This window comes from Pristis pectinata, chromosome 2, assembly GCF_009764475.1.
Source record: "Pristis pectinata isolate sPriPec2 chromosome 2, sPriPec2.1.pri, whole genome shotgun sequence".
Classification (NCBI taxonomy): Eukaryota; Metazoa; Chordata; class Chondrichthyes; order Rhinopristiformes; family Pristidae; genus Pristis; species Pristis pectinata.
In genome coordinates this window covers 18,205,957-18,226,980 of record NC_067406.1, presented here as the reverse complement: position 1 = coordinate 18,226,980, position 21,024 = coordinate 18,205,957, and the positions used below count along the sequence as shown (strand labels likewise).

At 45.5% G+C, this 21,024-nt stretch overlaps 1 protein-coding gene across 7 annotated transcripts in view; it reads left to right on the top strand.

Annotated features, from left to right (window-relative positions):
- Positions 1 to 21,024, top strand: part of LOC127567449 (leucine zipper putative tumor suppressor 3) — a 340,413-nt gene that overhangs the window by 284,526 nt on the left and 34,863 nt on the right. For all 7 annotated transcript variants that reach the window (XM_052010364.1, XM_052010362.1, XM_052010360.1 and 4 more), the window contains one exon: positions 17,217 to 17,705. In XM_052010364.1, the coding sequence (XP_051866324.1) occupies positions 17,256 to 17,705 (450 nt within the window). In that variant the 5' untranslated portion in view covers positions 17,217 to 17,255. The remainder of the gene's footprint in view (positions 1 to 17,216; positions 17,706 to 21,024) is intronic.

The following is a 21,024-nucleotide window of genomic DNA, read 5'->3' as shown; positions in this document are numbered from 1 at the left end:
CGCTCAGTAAGATCCTATCCTGTGTCTCCTATCTTAACTTTATCTGGTTTATCTAGTAACCTCTAATCCCCGTGTCCAACAAAACGCTGTCGGTTTCAGCCCAAACTGAGCAGGGCTGAGAGATTGGATTTCCATTTGCGTCAAGAAATTCTAACCCCTGGATGGCTTGGCTTTAACTATCGACTAGATTTCAAGGTGTTAGTCGAGAACGAGCGACGGGTAACAAAGATACACTTGTAAAAGGAAGGGCAAGTATAGGATTCCTCTTTCAGGACATCCCGTAGCGTTTTAGAGTCGGTCATACAGCACAGAACCAGGCCCTTTGCCCCAACTGGTCCATGCCGACCAAGATTCCCATCTCAGCCCGCGTTTGGCCCATTCCCCTCTAAGCCTTTCCTATCCATGCACCTGTCCAAGTTTTGCAGCTAATGGAATATTTTTGAAAAAGACGAACAGAGTTCATGTTCCTCGAAGGGTCTCTGATGGAAACGTTACCTCTGTTTCTCTTTCCTCTGGTGCTGACTGACCTGATAAGCTTCCAGCATTTTCTGATTTTATTTCAGATTTCCAGCATCTGCTGGTTGTTTTAACATTCACAATATTTTATTTCAGGTTTCCATTGTCTGCTGGTTGTTTTAACGTTCACTATTTTATTTCAGATTTCCAGCATCTGCTGGTTGTTTTAACGTTCACAATATCTTATTTAAGGTTTCCAGCATCTGCTGGTTGTTTTAATGTTCACAACATCTTATTTCAGGTTTCCATCGTCTGCTGGTTGTTTTAACATTCACAATATTTTATTTCAGATTTCCAGCATCTGCTGGTTTTTTTAATGTTCACAATATTTTTGGAAGTGTATTTATTGGTAGAGCACTCAGCCTGAGTAAACAGGTGGCAGGGGCAGGCTTGGGAATGATGTAAACAGTTCGTGCTGTCAGCAGGATGTGGAGGCAGTGGGGAAAGGAGAGAAAACTGAGACTAGATCAGTGACTGGGGACACAGGAGATTGCAGATGCTGCAATCCAGAGCAAAAAAACAAACTGCTGAAGGAAGTTGATAACTTAAGGTCGGATTTAAGGAGAGTCCTTAAGGAGCAGGAGAGGTTCAGGGCAGGAATACAGAGCTTTGGGGCACTGAGACCAGTGGTCCCAATGGGAAGGTTGGTTTGGTCATAGAGCCAGCATGGAAACAGACCCATTCACTCACTGACTCCGTTCTGACTGTCAAGCACTCATCTACACTGATTCTACAAGGATCTATTATTTGCCGCACATTTCCGTCGACTCACCACCTCCCCAGATTCTCTCGCTCATCCACACACTCGGGGCAAGTTAGAGCAGCTATTTAACTTACCAACCTGGGATGTGGGAGGAAACCGGAGCACCTGGAGGAAACCCATGGGGTCACAGGGAGAACGTGCAAACTCCACACTGACAGCACCCAAGGTCAGGAGTGCGCTTCTGATGCGGCCTCCTCTACATCGGTGAGACCCGACACAGATTGGGGGGACCGCTGTGTCAAGCGTCTTCACCCCGTTCCCCAGCAACAGCCAGGATCTCCCGGTGGCCAGCCATTTTAATTCTGCTTCCCATTCCCACACCAGCGTGTCCGTCCACGGCCTCCTCTACTGCCACGTTGAGGCCAGACGCAGGTTAGAGGTGCAGCCCCTCATATTCTGTCTTAGCAGTCTCCAACCTGACGGCCTCAACATTGATTTCTCTAACTTCCAGTAACACCTCCACACTGTTTCCCACCCCCTCTTTGTTCTCCCTCATTCCTGTGGCTCCTTCACCCCTCCCCCAACCTCACAATCCTTTGTTCCACTGTCCTCCCCCTATCAGATTCCTCCTCCTTCACCTATCACCTTCCACCTATCACCTCCCAGCTTCTCACATCACTCCCTTTTACCCCCCGCCCCCCGCCCCACCCAGCTTTCTTCCCCCTCTCACCTGGACTCACCTATCACCTGCCAGCTCGTGCTCCTCCCCCTACCCCCACCCTTTTATCCTGGCTTCTGCCCTCTTCCTTTCGAGTCCTGATGAAGGGTCTCAGCCCGAAACGTTGACTGTGCATTTCTCTCCACGGATGCTGCCTGACCTGCTGAGTCTTTCCAGCATTTTCTGATTTTATTTCAGATTTTTAGCAGAAGACACTTAAACAGATACATGGATAGGCAAGGATTAAAGGGATATTAGGTCAAATGCAGGTAAATGGGACTAGCTCATGGAGACAGCTTGGCCAGCATGGACCAGTTGGGTAGAAGGGCCTGTTTCTGTGCTGTATTACTCTATGACTTTTAACAGTTGCCAGTTTTTGCTTTTTGATTACTTTAAACCAACGTCGTGCAGCAAGCCACTGTAGGTTTTGTGTCAGAGCTTGTCACAGTAAACATTCCATTGTAGACAAGGCCCAAGACTCTGTGTGGATACAACAGGGGTTGCATGTTTACTGTGCACAAAGGCCATTCCTCTAATCATTCGGCAGTGGCAGATTGAACACAGGAGGTCAGTGGACGGCAGCTTGTCAGGAGCTAGGACAAGGACAACAGAGTGGTATCCAGGGTTTTGAGGAGGGGACAATTGGGGTGATGGTCATGGTTTGGGGATTGGCCATCAAGGCCTGGTTCAGGACGTTAGTTTATGGGGAAGGAGGGTCTGATTAGCAATCCAGTGGTAGGGTTTGAGAGTCGGATATGATGGTTGGGCATGGAGGGGGATTGATGTGGCAATGTGGCCAGGATTCACTAGTGCGGGGTGTTAATTGACTTAAAGGGGACCTACACTCCTGGCTGCACTGGTCAGGTCTGGTCAAGCAGGGCCCTTTTAAATATCACTGAAGTAGGCCTTCCACATGTGATCAAATTTCCTGGAACACCATCCAGATTAAAGCTGCTTGCTGTTATCTGTTACTGCATGTGGCCTGTAGGGTCTGTGTGGGATCTGCAGACTCTGCCTTGGGTGGGTCAGGAGGGGCTTGACTGGGTAGACAGTTGGATAGTTTGGGGGGTGGGGTGCTCCAATAGATGATCTGAGTTTCACAGTGCCATCCCACATACTACTCCTCCATTCTCTCTTCTCCCCCCTTCCATCAGGCAGTCTGAAAGCACGTACCACCAGGCTCAAGGACAGCTTCTATCCTGCTGTTATAAGACTATTGAACGGTCCCCTTGTACATTAAGATGGACTCTTGATCTCACAATTTACCTCATCATGGCCTTGCATCTTATTGTCTGCCTGCACTGCACTCTCTCTGTAACTGTAACACTTTATTCTGCATTCGGTTATTGTTTTCCCTTGTACTACCTCAATGCACTGATGTGATGAAATAATCTGTATGGATGTCATGCAGAACAAAGTTTTTCATTGTAGCTCCGTACACGTGACAATAATAAACCAATTTACCATTGTAAGTGGCCGGAGGTCGGGGTCTCCCTGTAGTCACTGGGGATGTTACACTTTATCAAGGAGGCTTGCAGTACATCTTAGAATCTCTGTTTGCCTGGTAACCTCCTGCTGTGATGGAGCTTGGAATAGTTATTGCCGTCAGATTTATCTTCTTTCTGAAAGATGGTCACAGTTATAGGTCTCTGAAGTGCCAGCACATGCTTTTTTTGTCTTTGGGATCAGGCTGTGAATTTGTGTTGGATGTTGTTCTCTGTCAAGTGTTTTAAAACATCAGTGGGGATATTGCTAGCTGCCACGTTCGTGTTGTTTGTTAGCTAGCGTGCTGTCTTTTTGACTTAGAGATGGGCAACAAGTGTTGGCGTTGCCAACAATGTCCTTGTGCTATAAATGAATACAAAATAACTAAGGGTTGCCAACTCTGGTGAGGTAGATTCCTGGAGATGTCGCATGACCTCTGCTCCTTCACCACCTAAGGCTCATGCTTCCACCATTGATCTATCCTCACTACATTGCTTCCAGTGGCTAACCGGAAAGGGAAAACTCCCTTTTCCATTCCCCATCTCTTCCCCCAATCACCAATATTTTTTAGAATGAAAACAAAAGAAGAGACACAAAACCAGGGAATTTGGCTGGAGCCTCGCTTAAAAAAAATGAAGGTGAAGCTATCTGCCTAAAGAGGGAATTGCATTTCTCTAGCACCTTTCTTTACCACAGGGTATCCCAAGGCACATTGCAGCCAATAACACGCGTCTTTTTGAAGTCTCGTCACTGTTCTGATGCAGGAACCGTGGCAACCAATTTACACAGAAAATTTCCACATAAACATGACTGAATAATGACTGCATCATTGCATTTAGTGGTGATGGTTAATTAGGAAATACAGATCAAAACGGTAGAGGTGGGGCTCAGAGATCAGGGCAAGGACAAAGGCCAGGAATTTATAGCAGGCCTTGAGTTTAAACCAAAGCTTGAAGCAATATGAAATAGCAGATTGTAAAACCATCTGCAGACAACAGAAACTTCCAAAGTGTCCATGCCAAGGATGACATCAGAGACTGGGCATTAGCTGGAGGGCCATGACTCAGCATCCAGTGTTTAAATGCTTTTGCAGTCAATGAAGGCACTGAAACCGGACGCCAACCACCAAAGGGAAGTTCCTTTTCCCATTTCCAGTTCAGGTCTTGTGACAGTAAAACTACAGATTGTGACGTTAGCCTCGAAATTCTACCGCACAGCACGATATTGGTATTGGTTTATTATTGTCACGTGTATCGAGATACAGTGAAAAGCTTTTGTTTGTGTGAAATCCAAACAGATCATGCCATACAACGTTTGCCCGATTACTTCTGGGTCCCCGTCCCCAACCTCTCTCCACTCGCTGGAGGCAGGCAGCGGCGAGGAAACTTGCCGTGACAACACAGCCTTTGAGCAAAGCTGCTCTCAACATCGCTGCTGTTTTTTTAATTCCAAAATAAACCTTATTCATAATAAAAGACAAACTATATACAATTATAAAACAGTGCAAGCCTTTACATTCTTGTACAGATCATTCATTAGTGTTACCTTTTTATATAAAAAAAACAGCACCGATGCCACACGTGTGAGTCCCTGGGGGCTACCCAGTCCTGTATTTACAATATTTAAGGGGCTTCCTCGCCTGACCCCACCCCTCCCTCTCTAGTGGCAGAAGAACCCTAAACTGTAGTCCTTCCCCACTGAGCCTTTGCGTTGGCTGCACCCAGCTTCAGTGCGTCCCTCAGCACGTACTCCTGCAGCCTGGAATGTGCCAGTCCGCAGCATTCCCCTATGGACATCTCGCAGTGCTGGAAGACCAGCAAGTTTCGGGCTGACCAAAGGGTGTCTCTCACCGAGTTGATGACCTTTCAGCAGCGGTTGATGTCCGTCTCTGTGTGTGTCCCTGGGAACAGCCCATAGATCAGACAATCCTCTGTCGCTGCTGTTGCTCATTCTAAACCAGTCTGTGAAAGTCACACACACAACTTCTGAGTTAAACAAAGGCCATTTTATTCTTGATCATACCAGTCACTTGACTGGCACACACAAAAGGAAAGTCCCAGCACCTTTTGGAATTGTTGGTTGCATAGCTTCTAAACAAGTAAAAGACAGCACAATGTCCTTTTTACTAGTTACTAGTTCAACCTGTTACTGAACTGATAGCTAAGCAGTGACTTAAATGCAAATGAGAAGGGAGTATTTGAATGGCTGCACAATGAACCCTTTTCTACAAGGGTAGAGAGCAGTGTTGAAAGCCCTATTATTGTGACAGCTCTGTTTTATCATTGGAAACAGAACAGTCAGGAAATACTGCTTAGCTCAGGCAGTATCGGTTTGGCAAGGAATGAAGGAATGGACGTTACAACTGCACAAACAATGGAAACTGGAGATACGGTCGGTGAACAGCAGAAGTTTTCAGATGTTACTAAAGTGGAAAGAGTGCAGAAAAGATTTACAAGGATGTTGCCAGGAAGTGAGGGATTGAATTATAGGGAGAGGTTGGACAGGCTAGGACTTCTTTCCTTGGAGCGTAGGAGACTGAGAGGTAATCCTAAAGGTGTATAAAATCATGAGGGGCATAGATAGGGTGAGCGCACACAGTCTTTTTCCAAGGGTTGGGGAAGCAAGAACTAGAGGGCCTAGGTTTAAGGTGAGAGGGGAGAGATTTAGAACATAGAACATTACAGCACAGAACAGGCCCTTCGGCCCACAATGTTGTGCCGACATAGCTAATCCCTCCTATCTACAGAATGCCCATATCCCTCCATTTTCCTCTCATTCACGTGCCCATCCAAGCCCCTTTTAAAAGGAAGGTGAGGGGCAACTTTTTTACACAGAGTGTGGTACATATCTGGAATCCGCTGCCAGAGGAAGTGGTTGAGGCAGGTACAATAACAACTTTTAAAAGACAGTTGGACAGGCACGTGGATTGGAAAGGTTTAGAAAGTTACGGGCCAAACACTGGCAAATGGGACTAGTTTGGATAGGCATCTTGGTTGGCATGGGCCAGTTTGGCCAAAGGGCCTGCTTCTGTGTTGTATGACTCTATAACAGCAGTCTGTGGAAAGGAAAATAAGACAAAGTTTGAAGCTGACGGCAGTCCTGTTGGTCACTGCAGCTTGGGATGCAGTTCATCCCAGCTTTTCTTCTTCCTATTGTGGGGAGGAAGGGGGCCAGCAGATTTGTAATATACCTGCCTACAGCTTTGCTATTGACCACATTATGCTAATGGGATCCTGTTGTGCCATTTTTCCTACAGTGGATGCTTTTCAGAATGAAATTTGCTGGTTGCAAAGTACTTCGGGGTGGGGGTGAGGGAAGGGTTTGAGTTTGCAGAAGGCACTATTATAAATGCAAGACAGAAGAGACTGCTGATGCTGGAATCTGGAACAAAAGACAAACTGCTGAAGAACTCAGCAGACCAAGGAACTTCTGTGGAGGCAAAGGGATGGTTAATGTTTCGGTTCAATACCCTGACGCACATATGCTGCTTGACCTGCTGAGTTTTTCCAGCAGTTTTTTCTTCATATAAAAGCAAGCCTTTCCAAGGTGAGCTTTCCAATTTCCATTTCCTTTTGTGTGGGAAGATCACCAGTGATTTCATTCCAATGTTCTGTAACTTTAGGATTTTGCCACTCTGCTGTGGATGTCTGTAAGGTTAGATCACACAGGATCCACGGTGAGTAAGCCAACTGGATACAAAATTAGCATGGTGGAAGGAGTCAGAGGGCGGTAGTGGTGGAGTGTTGTTTGTCAGACTGGTGGCCTGTGACTAGTGATGTGCCACAGGGATCGGTGCTGGGTAAACTGTGGATTGTCATCTGTATTAATGATTTGGAGGAGAATGTAGTTGGCATGGTTGGTAAGTTTGTGGATGACACCAACATTGGTGGTACAGTAGACAGTGAAGAAGGTTGTTTAAGATTATAACAGGATCTAGATCAACAGGGAAAGTGAGCCAAGCAATGGCAGATGGAATTGAACTTGGACAAGTGCAAAGTGTTGCATTTTGATGAGTTAAACCAGAGCAGGACTTACACAGTAAATGACAGGGCCCTGAAGAGTGTTGTAGAGCAGAGAGACCTAGGGGTACAAGTACATGTTTCCCTGAAAGTTGCGACACAGGTAGACAAGGTGGAGAAGAAGGCATTTGGCATGCTTGCCTTCATCGGTCAGGGCACGGGAGTTGGGACATCATGTCAGAACTGTACACGATGTTGGTGAGACCACACTTGGAATATTGTTCTGGTCTGGTTGTCTAGCTATAGGAAGGATGTCATTAAACTGGAAAGGGTGCAGGAAAGATTCACGTGGATGTTAACGGGAACAGAGGTCTTGAGTTATAAGGAAAGACAGGATAGGCTAGGGCTTTTTTTCCCTGGAGCATAGCCCTGGAGCACAGGTGACTGAGGGAGTGACCTTATAGAGGTATATAAAATCATGAGGGGCATAGATAAGGTGGATGGTCACAGCCTTTTTCTCAGAGTAGGGGAGTCTAAAACTGGAGGGTATGTGTTTAAGATGAGAGGGAAAAGATTTAAAGGGAACCGGAGAGGCAACTTTTTCATATAGAGGATGATAGGTAGATGGAATAAGCTGCCAGAGGAAGTGGTAGATGTGGGTACAATTACAATGTTTTGTAATTAAACAGGTACGCTGATACGGAAGGTTTTAGAGGGATATAGGTCAAACACAGGCAAGTGGGATTAGTTCGGGTAGGCAACTTGGTTGGCATAGATGAGTTGGGCCAAAGGGCCTCTATGCTGTATAACACTACACTCTATGACTCTAATGCAATAAATAACTTCTCAGCATCCATCCTAATGAATCCCTGCACCATTTTAAGCAGTTAAAAGTTGGAGCCGGCAATAGTTTTCAAACTGTTAAAGTGCCCCCTGTACTCAGCAAGGGTTACAATGATCGGAAAGCTGTATCCACAGTCTTTTACTTCCGCCGGTGTTTTCCCAGTGGAGCGCTTATCTAGTGCTTATCCCACAACTTATCTTCATACATTCCTTTCCTTGTCTTTCCTAGTAATTGTGTTGTATGCTTGCCTCTGGCACAAGCAGCTAACCGGCCACTTTCAAAGAATATTCTTAGAATTTATGTGCTAGACATGATAAAACGTTCCTAAAGCCAAGGGTGCTGCAGTACTTCCACAGCTGATGTGTGGAGGATACTGAATGATCAATGTTAGCCTCTGAACTACGTTACGTAACCTTCAAACTACATTGTGAAAATTCAACTCATTAGCTACTGCTGTGCAGAAGGTGATGTTTTCTTGCTCACCTTTTGGGATGCAGGCATTGTTGGCAAGGTCAGCATTTATTGCCTGTACCTCTTGCTCTTGACACATAGCGGTGAATGGCTATCTTGAATTGTCCTCTTGCACAATGCTGCTGGAGAAGAAGTTCCAGGATTTAGACCCAGCTACAAAGAAAGAGTGGGGATATATTTCAAAACCTGAATGGTGTGCGACGTGGAGGGGAACTTGTAGGCGGCATTGTTCCCATGCTCCTGTTGCTCTTGTCCTCTTCGCAGGTCATCGATTTTGAGGGTTCAGCCCATCTAATCTGTGCCAGTTGTGTGAATGAGATATCCATCTACTCTCATTATCCTTGTAATATTTTCATAGAGTCACAGAGATACAGTAACAAAACAAGCCCTTTGGCACCAACCATCAACCATCCATTTACACAAATCCAACATTAATCCCATTTTATTCTCCCTGCATTATCAACAACCCTTCCCAGATTCGACCACTCACCGATGCGCTGGGGGCAATTTACAATGACCAATTACTCTACCAACCTGCACGTCTTTGGGATGAGGGAGGAAACCAAAGTGCTTGGAGGAAACCCATGTGGCCGTGGGGAGAGTATGCAAACCCCTCACAGACAGAGGTCAGGATTGAAGCCTGGTCTCTGGTGCTCTGAGGCAGCAGCTCCATCAGTTGCACCACTTTGCCACCTCATTTCTTTCTTGCACGCAGAAATGTTACATAGGAATGTTTATGGATTCGGTTTTTCACTGCTCATACTGGCTGGGTATCATATATTATTATATCCTAACAGCCTTCTGTGCAAAGAAGTTCTTCCTGATCTCTCCCACTCCTATTTTTGTGATAACCCAAAATTTCTGCTTCTACTCACAGACTCCACCATCCAATTTTCTTTCCAATTTCTTTTGGCTGCTGATTTTGACTGCCTCCATCAGATCTCCTATTACCAATAAGCACAGCCCCAGTTCTTTGGTACCTCCATCCAACTAGACTATCTCAACCAGTCGCATGGTCATACTAAAGTTACTGTCATAACCAGTGGCCACATTGGCTGAGTACAAGAGATTAGAAGGGAAGTGAGGAAAATTTTTTTCACCCAGAAGTGAATGGGATCCAGAGATCACTGATGGAAGTGTTGCTGGAAAGCACACTTCCGAAGTACTTGGTTCTGCAAGAAGCTGCAGGCCAGGAGCTGGAAAATGGAATAGGCCCTGTTGGTGTTTACCAGCTAACACAGATGTGATGGGCTGAATGGCCTGCTGTAAATGGCCCAATGGGCAGGCACAGTAGTGTAGCGGTCTGTGTAGCTCTATTACAGCACCAGTGACCTGGGGTTCGATACTGGCCGCTGTCTGTAAGGAGTTTGTACGTTCTCCCCGTGTCTGCGTAGGTTTCCTCCAGGTGCTCCGGTTTCCTCCCACATTCCAAAGCCGTATGGGTTAGGAAGTTGTGGGCATGCTATGTTGGCGCCAGAAGGTGGTGACACTTGTGGGCTGCCCCCAGAACACTACGCAAAAGATGCATTTCACTGTGTTTTTCGATGTACATGTGACTAATAAAGATATCTTATCTCTCTTATAAATGTTCTTTTGTAAGCATCTAGGATTCCGAAAGATTTAAGCTGAGAGGAAGGAATTTTTACAGGGGATCTGAAGGGCAAGTTTTTTTACACAGGGAGTGGTCGAAATATGGAACACGCTGCCAGAGGAGGTGATGGGATCAGATACAATTACGGGATTTAAGAGACATTTAGATACTGAAATAGGCAAAGGCATAGAAGGGTATGGTCCTAATGTGGGCAAATGGGATTAGCATAGATGGGTAATAAGGTTGGCATGGGCATGGTGGGCCGAAGGGCCTGTTTCTATGCTGTATGACTGTGACTATATTTTAACCCACATCAGGGTGACTGGTAATTTCCTGCTCAATGAAAAGCACTGGTTTAAACACAGGATGCTTTTGAGCTCCTCGTAAATCATTCCGTACATTCTGCCACGGACTTTGTTCAAGGTCAAGAACCCACTGAGCACACAAACCTTACAACTGCCACATTAGTTTCACCTGCACCAGCTAAAGTTTGGAAAATAAAATGACCGACAGAAGAAGGCTGTTGCTCCAGATCCATAAGGTATGCAGAATTATGAGGAGCATAGATGGGGTGGATCATAAGAATCGTTTTCCCCAGGGTGAGGATGTCGAAACCAAGAGGGCATAGTTATAGGTGAGAGGGAGGAGGTTGATAAGATAAGATAATATATCTTTATTAGTCACATCTACATCGAAACACAGCGAAATGCATCTTTTGCGTAGAGTGTTCTGGGGGCAGCCTGCAAGCGTCACCATACTTCCGGCGCCAACACAGCACGCCCACAACTTCCTAACCCATATGTCTTTGGAATGTGGGAGGAAACCGGAGCACCTTGAGGAAACCCTTGCAGTCACGGGGAGAACGTACAAACTGTTTACGGACAGTGGCCAGAATTGAACCCAGTCACCGGTGCTGTAATGGCGTCACACTAACTGCTATGCTACCACACCTGCCAATCATTTAGAGGGGATCTGTGAGGGAATTTTTTTTCACACAGACGGTGGTTGGAATCTACAACACGCTGCCTGAGGAGGCGTTGGAGGCAGATACACTCACATCTTTTCAAAGCATCTAGACAAGCACATGAATTGCCAGGGCATAGAAGGATATGGACCTAATGCGAACAGGATTAGGATAGATAAGTACAGTGGTCAGCATGGACATGGTGGGCTGAAGGGCCTCTTTCTGTGCTGTACGACTCTATGGAAGCTGACACTTCATTCACTACCAAAGAAAGAAGATAATGCCTTGCCTGTAACTCTACTTCTTCCCACTCTCTAGGTGTGACTTCTTTTTGCCTGTGAGCACATACCTGGTTTGTCTAATCTTTTCCAGGTATATTTATTTGGGCAGGGAAGCACAGAGATTCTATAGGACACAGGAGCTTTACTATACAGTTTTCTCTCACCAGTGAGTTAGTGCTTTAATTAGGAGGAGGTGTCAGATAAACTAAGTAAGCATGAAATGGCAGTAAGTCATTTGATCCTTCCCTGGACCTCTACAATCCAACCTGTCATGGACTTCAGGCCTACTTATTTCATGTCTCGAGCTAAGACTCTGCAAACCCTCCCTGGTCCAATTATATCTTGAACTACATTAATCATCGTTGACTGGTTGCTTTTGTTGGCTTGACATTGTATCAGCAGCTCAGGAGTCATGAGCTACACTGTGTTCTGTTATTCATACCCTTATTACCTCTTGGCCCACTTACCAATGATATGGTCATACAACTCTTTTTTTCCATCAGGCCAACATTAACTAGGTTCATTGGGAACGTATTTCAAAGAAGCATTTCTTCAATGCTTGTGCCTCCCCTGGAGTTTCTGAATTTGATCTTTCTATCGTCTAGTTCTTTAAATACATTCCAACCCTCTATGTGAGCCAGAGGAGTGAGCAATGGGTTTCCAATTTTGCACATACATGCAGACTGCCATGCCAATTGCCTTGTGCCTACCTTATGCCTGTAAAATGGGTGCAACAGCACTCAACATTTAGGCCAGTGCTTTTCATTGAGCAGCAAATTACCTCTCATCCTGATGTGGTCTAGTGCACTTTGTGCAAATTTCATGATCGTGCTTGACAAGGTGTTAGAGGATGAGGTGGGCTGGATGTAAGCAGATTGTCTTACCAAGCTGGAAAGTCTAGATGCCAAATACAAAATGCAAAATGAAGACTTGGAGCAGAGGACTGCTCTATGTAAAGAGTTATAAGGCTGGGGAACTCAGTTCCAAAATTATCCCAAAATTAAGCATTAATTTAGATGTGGATGAAGGAAGGGGGATGTAAGGATGTGGTCTGAGTAGGTGTAATTAAGTCAGCTTGCTTTTGTGGAAGATGCGCATAAACATGCATTTGTGTAAACTGGTAATGAGGCAGAGGCTGCAATAAGTTTTGAGGAGGAATTGTAAATGTACTTAATAATGAAATATTTAGCAGATGGAGCAAGTGTAGGGAAATGGATTTTGAAGTGAAAGCAGCAGCTTGGGTAAAGCAGGCAGGAACTCTTCCTTTAGCGGATTATGATGCTGGACTTATTGTTCAGAGGAAAGAATTGACAACCGGAGACCGATGTTGAAGACGGAGGACCAAAACGGTGAGCACACCACACCGTGTTTCAGGATGATTGCTCCACTGCAGAGATGGGATGGGTTCAGGGAGTTGGTACGTCTCTCAAACCGATTTATTTAAGATCAAACACAACAAGCTGAGGAAGGTGGAGGGTGCACCTGTTATTTGTGTTCAGAGAGTAATCCAGTTGGGAGCCTGGTACTGGAGAGGAAAATGTGACTGCTAAGAGATGTAACTATTCTTACAGGAGAGGCCTTGAAAATCCCATGGGGAAGTTAAGCTGTTTTGTTATATATAGAAGTATTACTCGTGCAAAAGGTGTATTGTGGGACACTTTCCATCAATCTGTTGACACTCTTGGTGTCAACAAGTTTGTTGAAGAGTCTTTTTCACAGTTGTATGTGCTTGAGCAAGTTAGAATGTACAGCAACAGAAAGTGTTAAACTTGAGCAAGTTGTTGAAGAATATTCAGCTCATAATATTGTCCATGATATTGGCAAGACTGGCAAGGCCATATCTATTCCATGTCACTGGTTACCTTGAGAAGGTGGTGGTGAGCTATCTCCTGCAGGCCACATAATGATCAAATGTTTACATCATCGCTCGTTCTTCCAGAGAGCACACACAGTTTCTACTCATTCTCTGCTCATTGGATAATATCCCATCTGTTGCAAGACCTCTTAGGTAATTACATTGGTACTGAAAGTGCACCCAGTACTCCATCTATGCTCTTTCCATAGCCCGTGGTCAGATTCTGCTCTAACTCCATCTACAAGTTTGTAGATACCACCGTAGTGGGCCGTATCTCAAATAACGATGAGTTGGAGTATAAGAAGGAGATAGAGAACCTAGTGACATGGTGTCATGACAATGACCTTTCCCTCAGTGTTAGCAAAACAAAAGAGCTGGTCATTGACTTCAGGAAGGGGGGCAGTGCACATGCTCCTGTTTACATCAACGGTGCTGAGTTCGAGAAAGTTGAGAGCTTCAAGTTCCTGGGAGTGAACATCACCAATAGCCTGTCCTGGTCCAACCACATAGACTTCACAGCCTCTATTTCCACAGGAGGCTAAAGTAATTTGGCATGTCCCCTTCAACCCTCACCAATTTTTATTGATGCACCATAGAAAGCATCCTATCTGGATGCATCACGGTTTGGTATGGCAACTGCTCTGCCCAGGACCGCAAGAAACTGCAGAGTGTTATGGACACAGCCCAGCCCATCACGGAAACCAGCCTCCCCTCCATGGACTCTTCATACTGCCTTGTTAAAGCAGCCAATGTAATTAAAGACCCCACCCACCCTGGACATTCTCTCTTCTCCCCCCTCCCATCAGGTAGAAGATACAAAAGCCTGAAAGCACATACCACCAGGCTCAAGGACAGCTTCAATTCCGCTGTTATAAGACAACTGAATGGACCTCTTGTAGGATTAGATGGACTCTTGACCTCACAATCTACCCCGTTATGGCCTTACACCTTATTAACTACCTGCACTGCACTTTCTCTATGATTATAACACTTTATTCTGCATTCTGTTATTGTTTTCACTTGTACTACCTCAATCCACAGTTATAATGAAATCATCTGCATGGATGGCACGCAAAACAAAGATTTTCACTGTAGCTTGGTACATGTGACAATAATAAACCAATTTACCAATTTGCCTTGTACCTTGATCTCTAAGCCCTTTGCAATTAATGTCACCAGGATTTGGAAGATTTGGCAATGGTTGATGCCATTGTCTGCCAAAGGTAAGTGGGTAGACTCTAGTATTGAAGATGGTCATTGCCTAGCACTTGTGTGGCACAGATGTATCTTGCTATTTATCAGCCCATGTGTTAAAATTGTCTGCCAAGCTGCAAGTGGAATTAAACTTTGAGCAATCTAGAACTTTGGTCATCTCCTCCAGAACCCCAGTATGCAGCCAGCAGCTCCAGGGGAGTTGTCACTTATAAGTCTCATTTGCTAAGTCCTCTCAATGATCCCTGGTTCCCCACCATTTCTGGGTTTTAATGTTTCATCCCACATGAAGATCAATATAAGCTATACACTTAAATGTCTCAATAATTTTCTTATCCCTTTATACTTTCTCCTGCGTCAGCATCATAGGTGCACAATTTTGCGTGCCTGTGTGCGTGCGTGTGTGCGTGTGTGTGTCTCCAACTACGTGTAAAGCTGGATTATGTACACTTTTCTATTTCAATTCCACATTCTTCCAGCATGGTGTGTATTTGTCCATTATTTAGATTTTTTTCCCTTGGGTTCACTACTCCAGCCCTTTGCTGAACCAATTTTATGACTAATCATCGACTGGCAGCAGAATTGGAATTGTGGAATTCCCGTGGGTGAATGGTGATAGTGTTCACTGTGTGGCATTGTAATGTGAGCTACGGGAAATCTAGCACAAGGAGTAGGGACATTGCAGGGAATCACAGTGAACAGATTCCTCCATCCATTTCCCAAACAGTAGCACTGCTCACAGTGCGCACATCTTTATTACATGAGGTTTTATAAAACTGCCTAATAAAAACATAGTACTTAGAGAGTTAGAGTTAACATATATGCTATTTTGCATAAACTTTCTGACTGAATCAATTTCTCTGTCTGTTTAGAGTTAGTCATAGACCACAGGCACATCACCTTCAACCCACCATGTCCATGCCAACCATCAAGTGCCTATCCATTGTAATTCCATTCACCAGCACTTGGTCCATGCCTACTACACGGTGGCGATTCAACTGCTCATCCAGATGCTTCTTAAATGTGAGAGTACCTGACCCCACCACCTTCTCTGGCACTGCGTTCTAGATCACAGCTGCCCTCTGGGTGAGAATATTCTTACTCAGCTCCCTGCTAACTCCTCACTTTAACCATGCCCTCTGGTCTGAGATACCGCTGCCAAGGGGAAAAGTTTATTATTATCTACCCCATCTATGCCTCTTTCTCTGCTCTTTTTTCCTTTCTCTCTCTGCCTGCATCTCTTTCTGTTTCCTCTCTCTCTCTTGCTGCCTCACTCATTTATCTCCCTTTCTCTCTTTTCCTGTCTCACCCCAACTGTGTTGATGTAAAACTGGTGGCTTTAGCCACTGAGTTTGATCCAGTGCCTGTGCTAGTTCTGTTCTATCCTTTATCAACACTCCTCCATTAACTCGCTGCCCAGTTATTTCATCAGTACAAAAAAAACCAAAATCACTTTGGATGTTTCTAACTGTAGAGTCCAATTTCCATGTTGGTTTTGCTGTCCTTGTTTTCCAACATAAACAACCAAGGGGCCAGGCTTGTGCTGAGGAGACAGTGGGCTGCATAAGTAATGAAGGAATATTTAAAGAATATGGCACTGGAGAATGGATTATCTCCATTCTCCATATCCATCCTGAATTATATCCATCCTGAATTACTCTCACACTGATTGGCTTGCTGGGCTTTTCAGTAAAAAGGCAACCACAGTCCGGTAGGCATGGAGGCTGGATTGGGTAAGGATGGTATATTTTCTTTCTTGAAATAACACTTGTGAACCAGATGAACTTTTACAGCAATCAAGTCATTGTCACCATTGTCACATTTAGCTTTCTATTTCCAAATCACTCAATTAATTGCCCGTTTCCCTGGTAGCATTTGAACTCATGTCCGCAGATCATCAGTCCAGGCTTCTGGACTGCTAGACCAGTTGCAGCTGCTCTGCTACCTTGCCTTGGCAGGTCAAGGATTTACAACCAGACATGGGCATTAAAAGAGAGAGGCACCAGAGACTGCAGATTCTGGAATCTGGAGCAAAAAAACTGAGGAACTGAGTGGGTCAGGCAGCATGTGGGGGGAAAGGGGTGGTCAATGTTTTGGGTCGAGACCCTGCATCGGGTCAGAGTGTAGAGGGGAGGTGGCCAGTATAAAGAAGAGAGGGGGAGGGGAGGGGCAAGAGCTGGCAAGCGGTAGGAGGATCCAGGTGAGGAGGGGTTGATGGGCAGATGGAGGGAGGGGTGGAGGTAGCGACGGAGGCTGGGAGGTGATGTGGAGAGAGCAAAGGGCTACAGGTTGTGGAATCTGATAAGAAAGGAAGACGATGAGTGGAATTAGATAAGGGAGGGATGGTGAGTAGATGGGAACAGTAGTGGGAGGGGATTGGGGACCCCGTGGGTTGAGTGTGTGGGTGATAGGCAGATGGGACCAGGTGGGGGCGGGGAAAGAAACTGGGTAACAGGGGCGTCGAAAGGTCCATCTTTGCCCAGCTTTGACGTGCTCTACTATCTTCTCAAATTGGCAGCATGAATCGACTTTCTGGCATCGAAGGCCTTCAAGGTGGTTAAATTACCTACCATTCTTGTGTCCGAGGGCACTCATCCATTTCTCTTCCACCTTTCAGGGCCATTGGCTGACGTTGCTCTATTGTTGCTGAGCCAACATGGCAAAACTTCAAATGCTTTCGACGACCAGTGACCCCGGTTACCACGGCTGTGAGACGTACCCGGTGTTTGCTCCCAGGTCCGCTGATCCTGGCTACTCCCAGGGCACGATGGGAAGTGTGGGCAGTGGCGTCGCCAATGAACAGGAGTTTGCAATGAAAAGCATGAACAGCAACAACCGACCAGGCCTTGTCCAGAACAGCAGTCGTCAGCAAGATGGGCTGAGGAACAGTTACACGTCCCGGGAATTCTCAAAACGCTTCTCGTCTGAGGAGAAATGCTTTAACCCCGAGAACATGTCTAATTCTTTATATATCAATGGGGACCGTCGGATAGGAGACAGAACTAAAACTGATGTGACAAACAACAATGAGAAGAACATGCCTCCGCAGTACAGAGAACCGAGCAACCCTCCGAAGATACTTCCCGTCTCTGGCAAGCTAGAACAGGTAATAATGCAGTGAGGTCCTATTAGTAGGAGGGGAAAGGAGCAGGTTGTTTCTTAGAATATTTCATTAGAATGGACAACCTCTGAAAGGAATTCAAAGCTATTGATCTGGATAACAATGGCCTAAGCAAGAAAGGAGTCAGCCCTGGGTTTGAATTTCCATGAATACTTTGCTGCTGCCTTTTTATTTCATTGTTATTGTTTCTTCGCATTATCAACCCTCTGGTCACTTATTTATTTTAACAGAAGCACTGTCGGTCTATCAGTTTTCTGTATTTTAATCTTGGGGAGAGGTTGGGCAGGCTGGCTAGAACTTTGTTCATTGGAGTGTAGGAGATTGAGGGGTGACCTTACAGAGGTGTATAACATCATGAGGTATAGATAGGGTGAACGCACACAGTCTTTTTCCCAGGGAAGGGGAATCAAAAACTAGAGGGCACAGGTTTAAGGTGAGAGGGGAGAGATATAAGAGGGACCTGAGGGGCAAGTTCATCACACAGAGATGGTGGGTATGTGCAACAAGTTGCCAGGGGAGGTGGTAGTGGCTGGTAAAATAGCAATGCAAATAAAACATCTGGGCAGGTACATGGATAAGAAAGGTTTAAAGGGATATGGGCCAAATGCAGGCAAATGGGATAAGTTTAGCTAGGCATCATGGTTGGCATGGTTGTGTTTGACTGAAGGGCATGTGTCCGTGCTGTACTACTCCCTGAATCTCAATGAAAGGGATAAACAAGGCAGACAGAACAGAGCTTTGAAATTCTCGTCTGGAGGCAAGAGAGAGTTTCAGCAGCTGAGTGAGGCCACTTGTATTGTGGGCAGAATGATGATTGTGGCATTGGTGCGGGTATGTGGTCACACTGCTACGTGCTTGCTCCAGAAATGCTTGGTGCTGACTCTGGTGTTCTGAATGAAAAGTTTTCAGTCTCTTGCAACCCACCCTGATGAGTGTAAACATTGCAAACAACTTTTTCCATTGCCTGTTCTGTTATTTTGCTGGCAGTGATTTTCCACCCCTGTTTGTAACTAGTCCTGAAATGAGAAGTTAGGATGCAATGTCTGAAGTTAGAGTAGCAATAAAACCCCAGGATTGCCAGCTTTTCCCTGTCTGACAACTTGTAGCTGGCTTGATTGCCCAGTAGATTTTACAGACAGGGCTTCAGATGGCATTGGCTTCAGCTGAAAGTAGTGTGTGAACCGCTCACAGCCAGTCCTTCAACTGTCAAACCTACAACTTTGAAATCATTGTTTTGCATCTTTTATTTATATAACACGTTCTAGCTTGCATTGAGACTTTGTTCAGATTGAGCTTCATTTTACTGTCAACACCAGCTGCCAGACCATGCATTGAAAGATGTGAAAACTCTAAAGGGAAGAGGAAGAGGCATTAAGGTCCAGATTACAGATGTTGGAAATCTGAAATAAAAGCCGAAAATGCTGGAGACACTCAGCAGGTGTAGCACCATTTGTGGAGAGAGAAACAGAGTTCTGGTCGGTGATCTTATCTCGGAACTGGGCAGTTAGAAAACAAATGTGCTTTCAGTTGTAGAGAGGGGGAGGGCTGATGGGAATGTTTGTGGTAGGGTGGTCTTGGTGCCAGCTGAGAGAGGGTGGTGAAGGCTTGTTCATTGCAGCTGAGCTGTCTGAAGGAGGTGTAAATAGATGGCGATGTATGACAGATACAACTATATAGCATATTGGTTAGGGCACAGCTAAAGTACCATCTACAGTTCTGTCGCCATGCTATAGGAAGGACCTGATTGCATTGGAGAGGGTGCGGAGGAGGTTCACCAGGATGTTGCTTGGAATAAAGAAGAGACATGGTGCAGTAGAGAAGGCTTGAGGGGGGAGTTGGTAGAGGTACACAAAATCATGAGGCATGGATAGGGTAGATAGAAACGTTTTTCCATAGCCGAGGTAATTATAACCAGCATTTGAAACACCGAAGCATGGAAGGCTCCAGGGCAAGTACTGGAAAATGGGATTAGAAATGGGAGAGTCAGGAACAAGGGGACACAGCTACAAAGTAAGGGGGCAGTCATTTAAAACTGAGGTGTGTAAAGGGTAGTGAATCTCTGGATTTCTCTGCCCCTGAGGATGGTGGAGGTCATATCAATTGATATACATCAGGTGGAGTGAGATAAATGTTTGAAAGATTGAGGAATTGAAGGTTGTGGAGATCTGGCACAGAAGAGGAGTTGAGGTCAGCATAGATCACCTATGATTATATTGAATGACAGGACAGGATTGAGGGACCTGTGACCTACTCCTGCTCCTATTTTCTCATGTCCTTGTGTGTACTTTATGGCCAGCATAGACATGGTATGACTCTGAGAGAGAAAGAAAACATTACTGGAACTATGAACGCATCAGTTGCTGGAAATCTGAAATAAAAGAAATTGATGGAAAAACTCGGCAGGTCAGGCAGCATCTGGAGAGAGAGAACAATGGGGTTAATATCACAGGGTTGATGACCTTTCATTAGAACTGACCAGTTCTGATACAAACTGGAAAGTCTGGTTATCTGAAATTGATGAGTTCGTTGTTGAGTCCTGAGGCTTAAGTCTACATTGGACTTCAATGCAACGGTGTGAGAAGCCATAGACAGCAAGGTCAGAGTGGGAATGGGACAGAGACTTAAAGTGACAGCAACTGGTAGTTCATGGTCACCCTTGCAGACTGAATGGAAGGTCAAGGTGTGGGCTGCAGTGAGCATTAGGCTTCAGTGAGGAGGATGAGTAGTGACCAGCTAATATTTTTCTTCTCTTTCTTAGTAGACTGGGGATAAATGACATGGAAATTAAGGCAGTGGTGTGCTCCACCTACAAATGTGGGAGATCAGGGACTTTTCCTACTTCCCTGGTTACTATAGTTACAGGAAGTACGTCCAGCTTCAGCTCCTGTCTGAGTACCTAGAATAGTTGGAGCTCTGGATGGACTCACCGTGGAGCATCCAGGGTGCAGAAAATATCATAGGTAGTACGTTTAGCAAGTTGGTCACCCTGCAGGTTCAGAAAAAAAGGAGATGGGTGACTATCAGGAAGAGCAGTAAGCGCAGGCAGGTAATGCAGGAGTCCCCTGTGGTCGTTCCTCTCCCAAACACGCGTAGTGTTGGACGGGGGCTGGCATCTGAGAGGAAGGCAGCAGCTGCTGCCGAGTTTGTGGAGCCAGGCTTGGCTTTGATGCACAGAAGGAAAACTCTAGGTGAGCAGTAGTGGTGGGAGGATTCGTTACTGAGGGGAACAGGCAGGTGCTTCTGTGGCTGAAAGCGAGGCTCCAGAATGGTGTGTTCCTCCCTGGTGCTAAGGTCAGGGATGTCA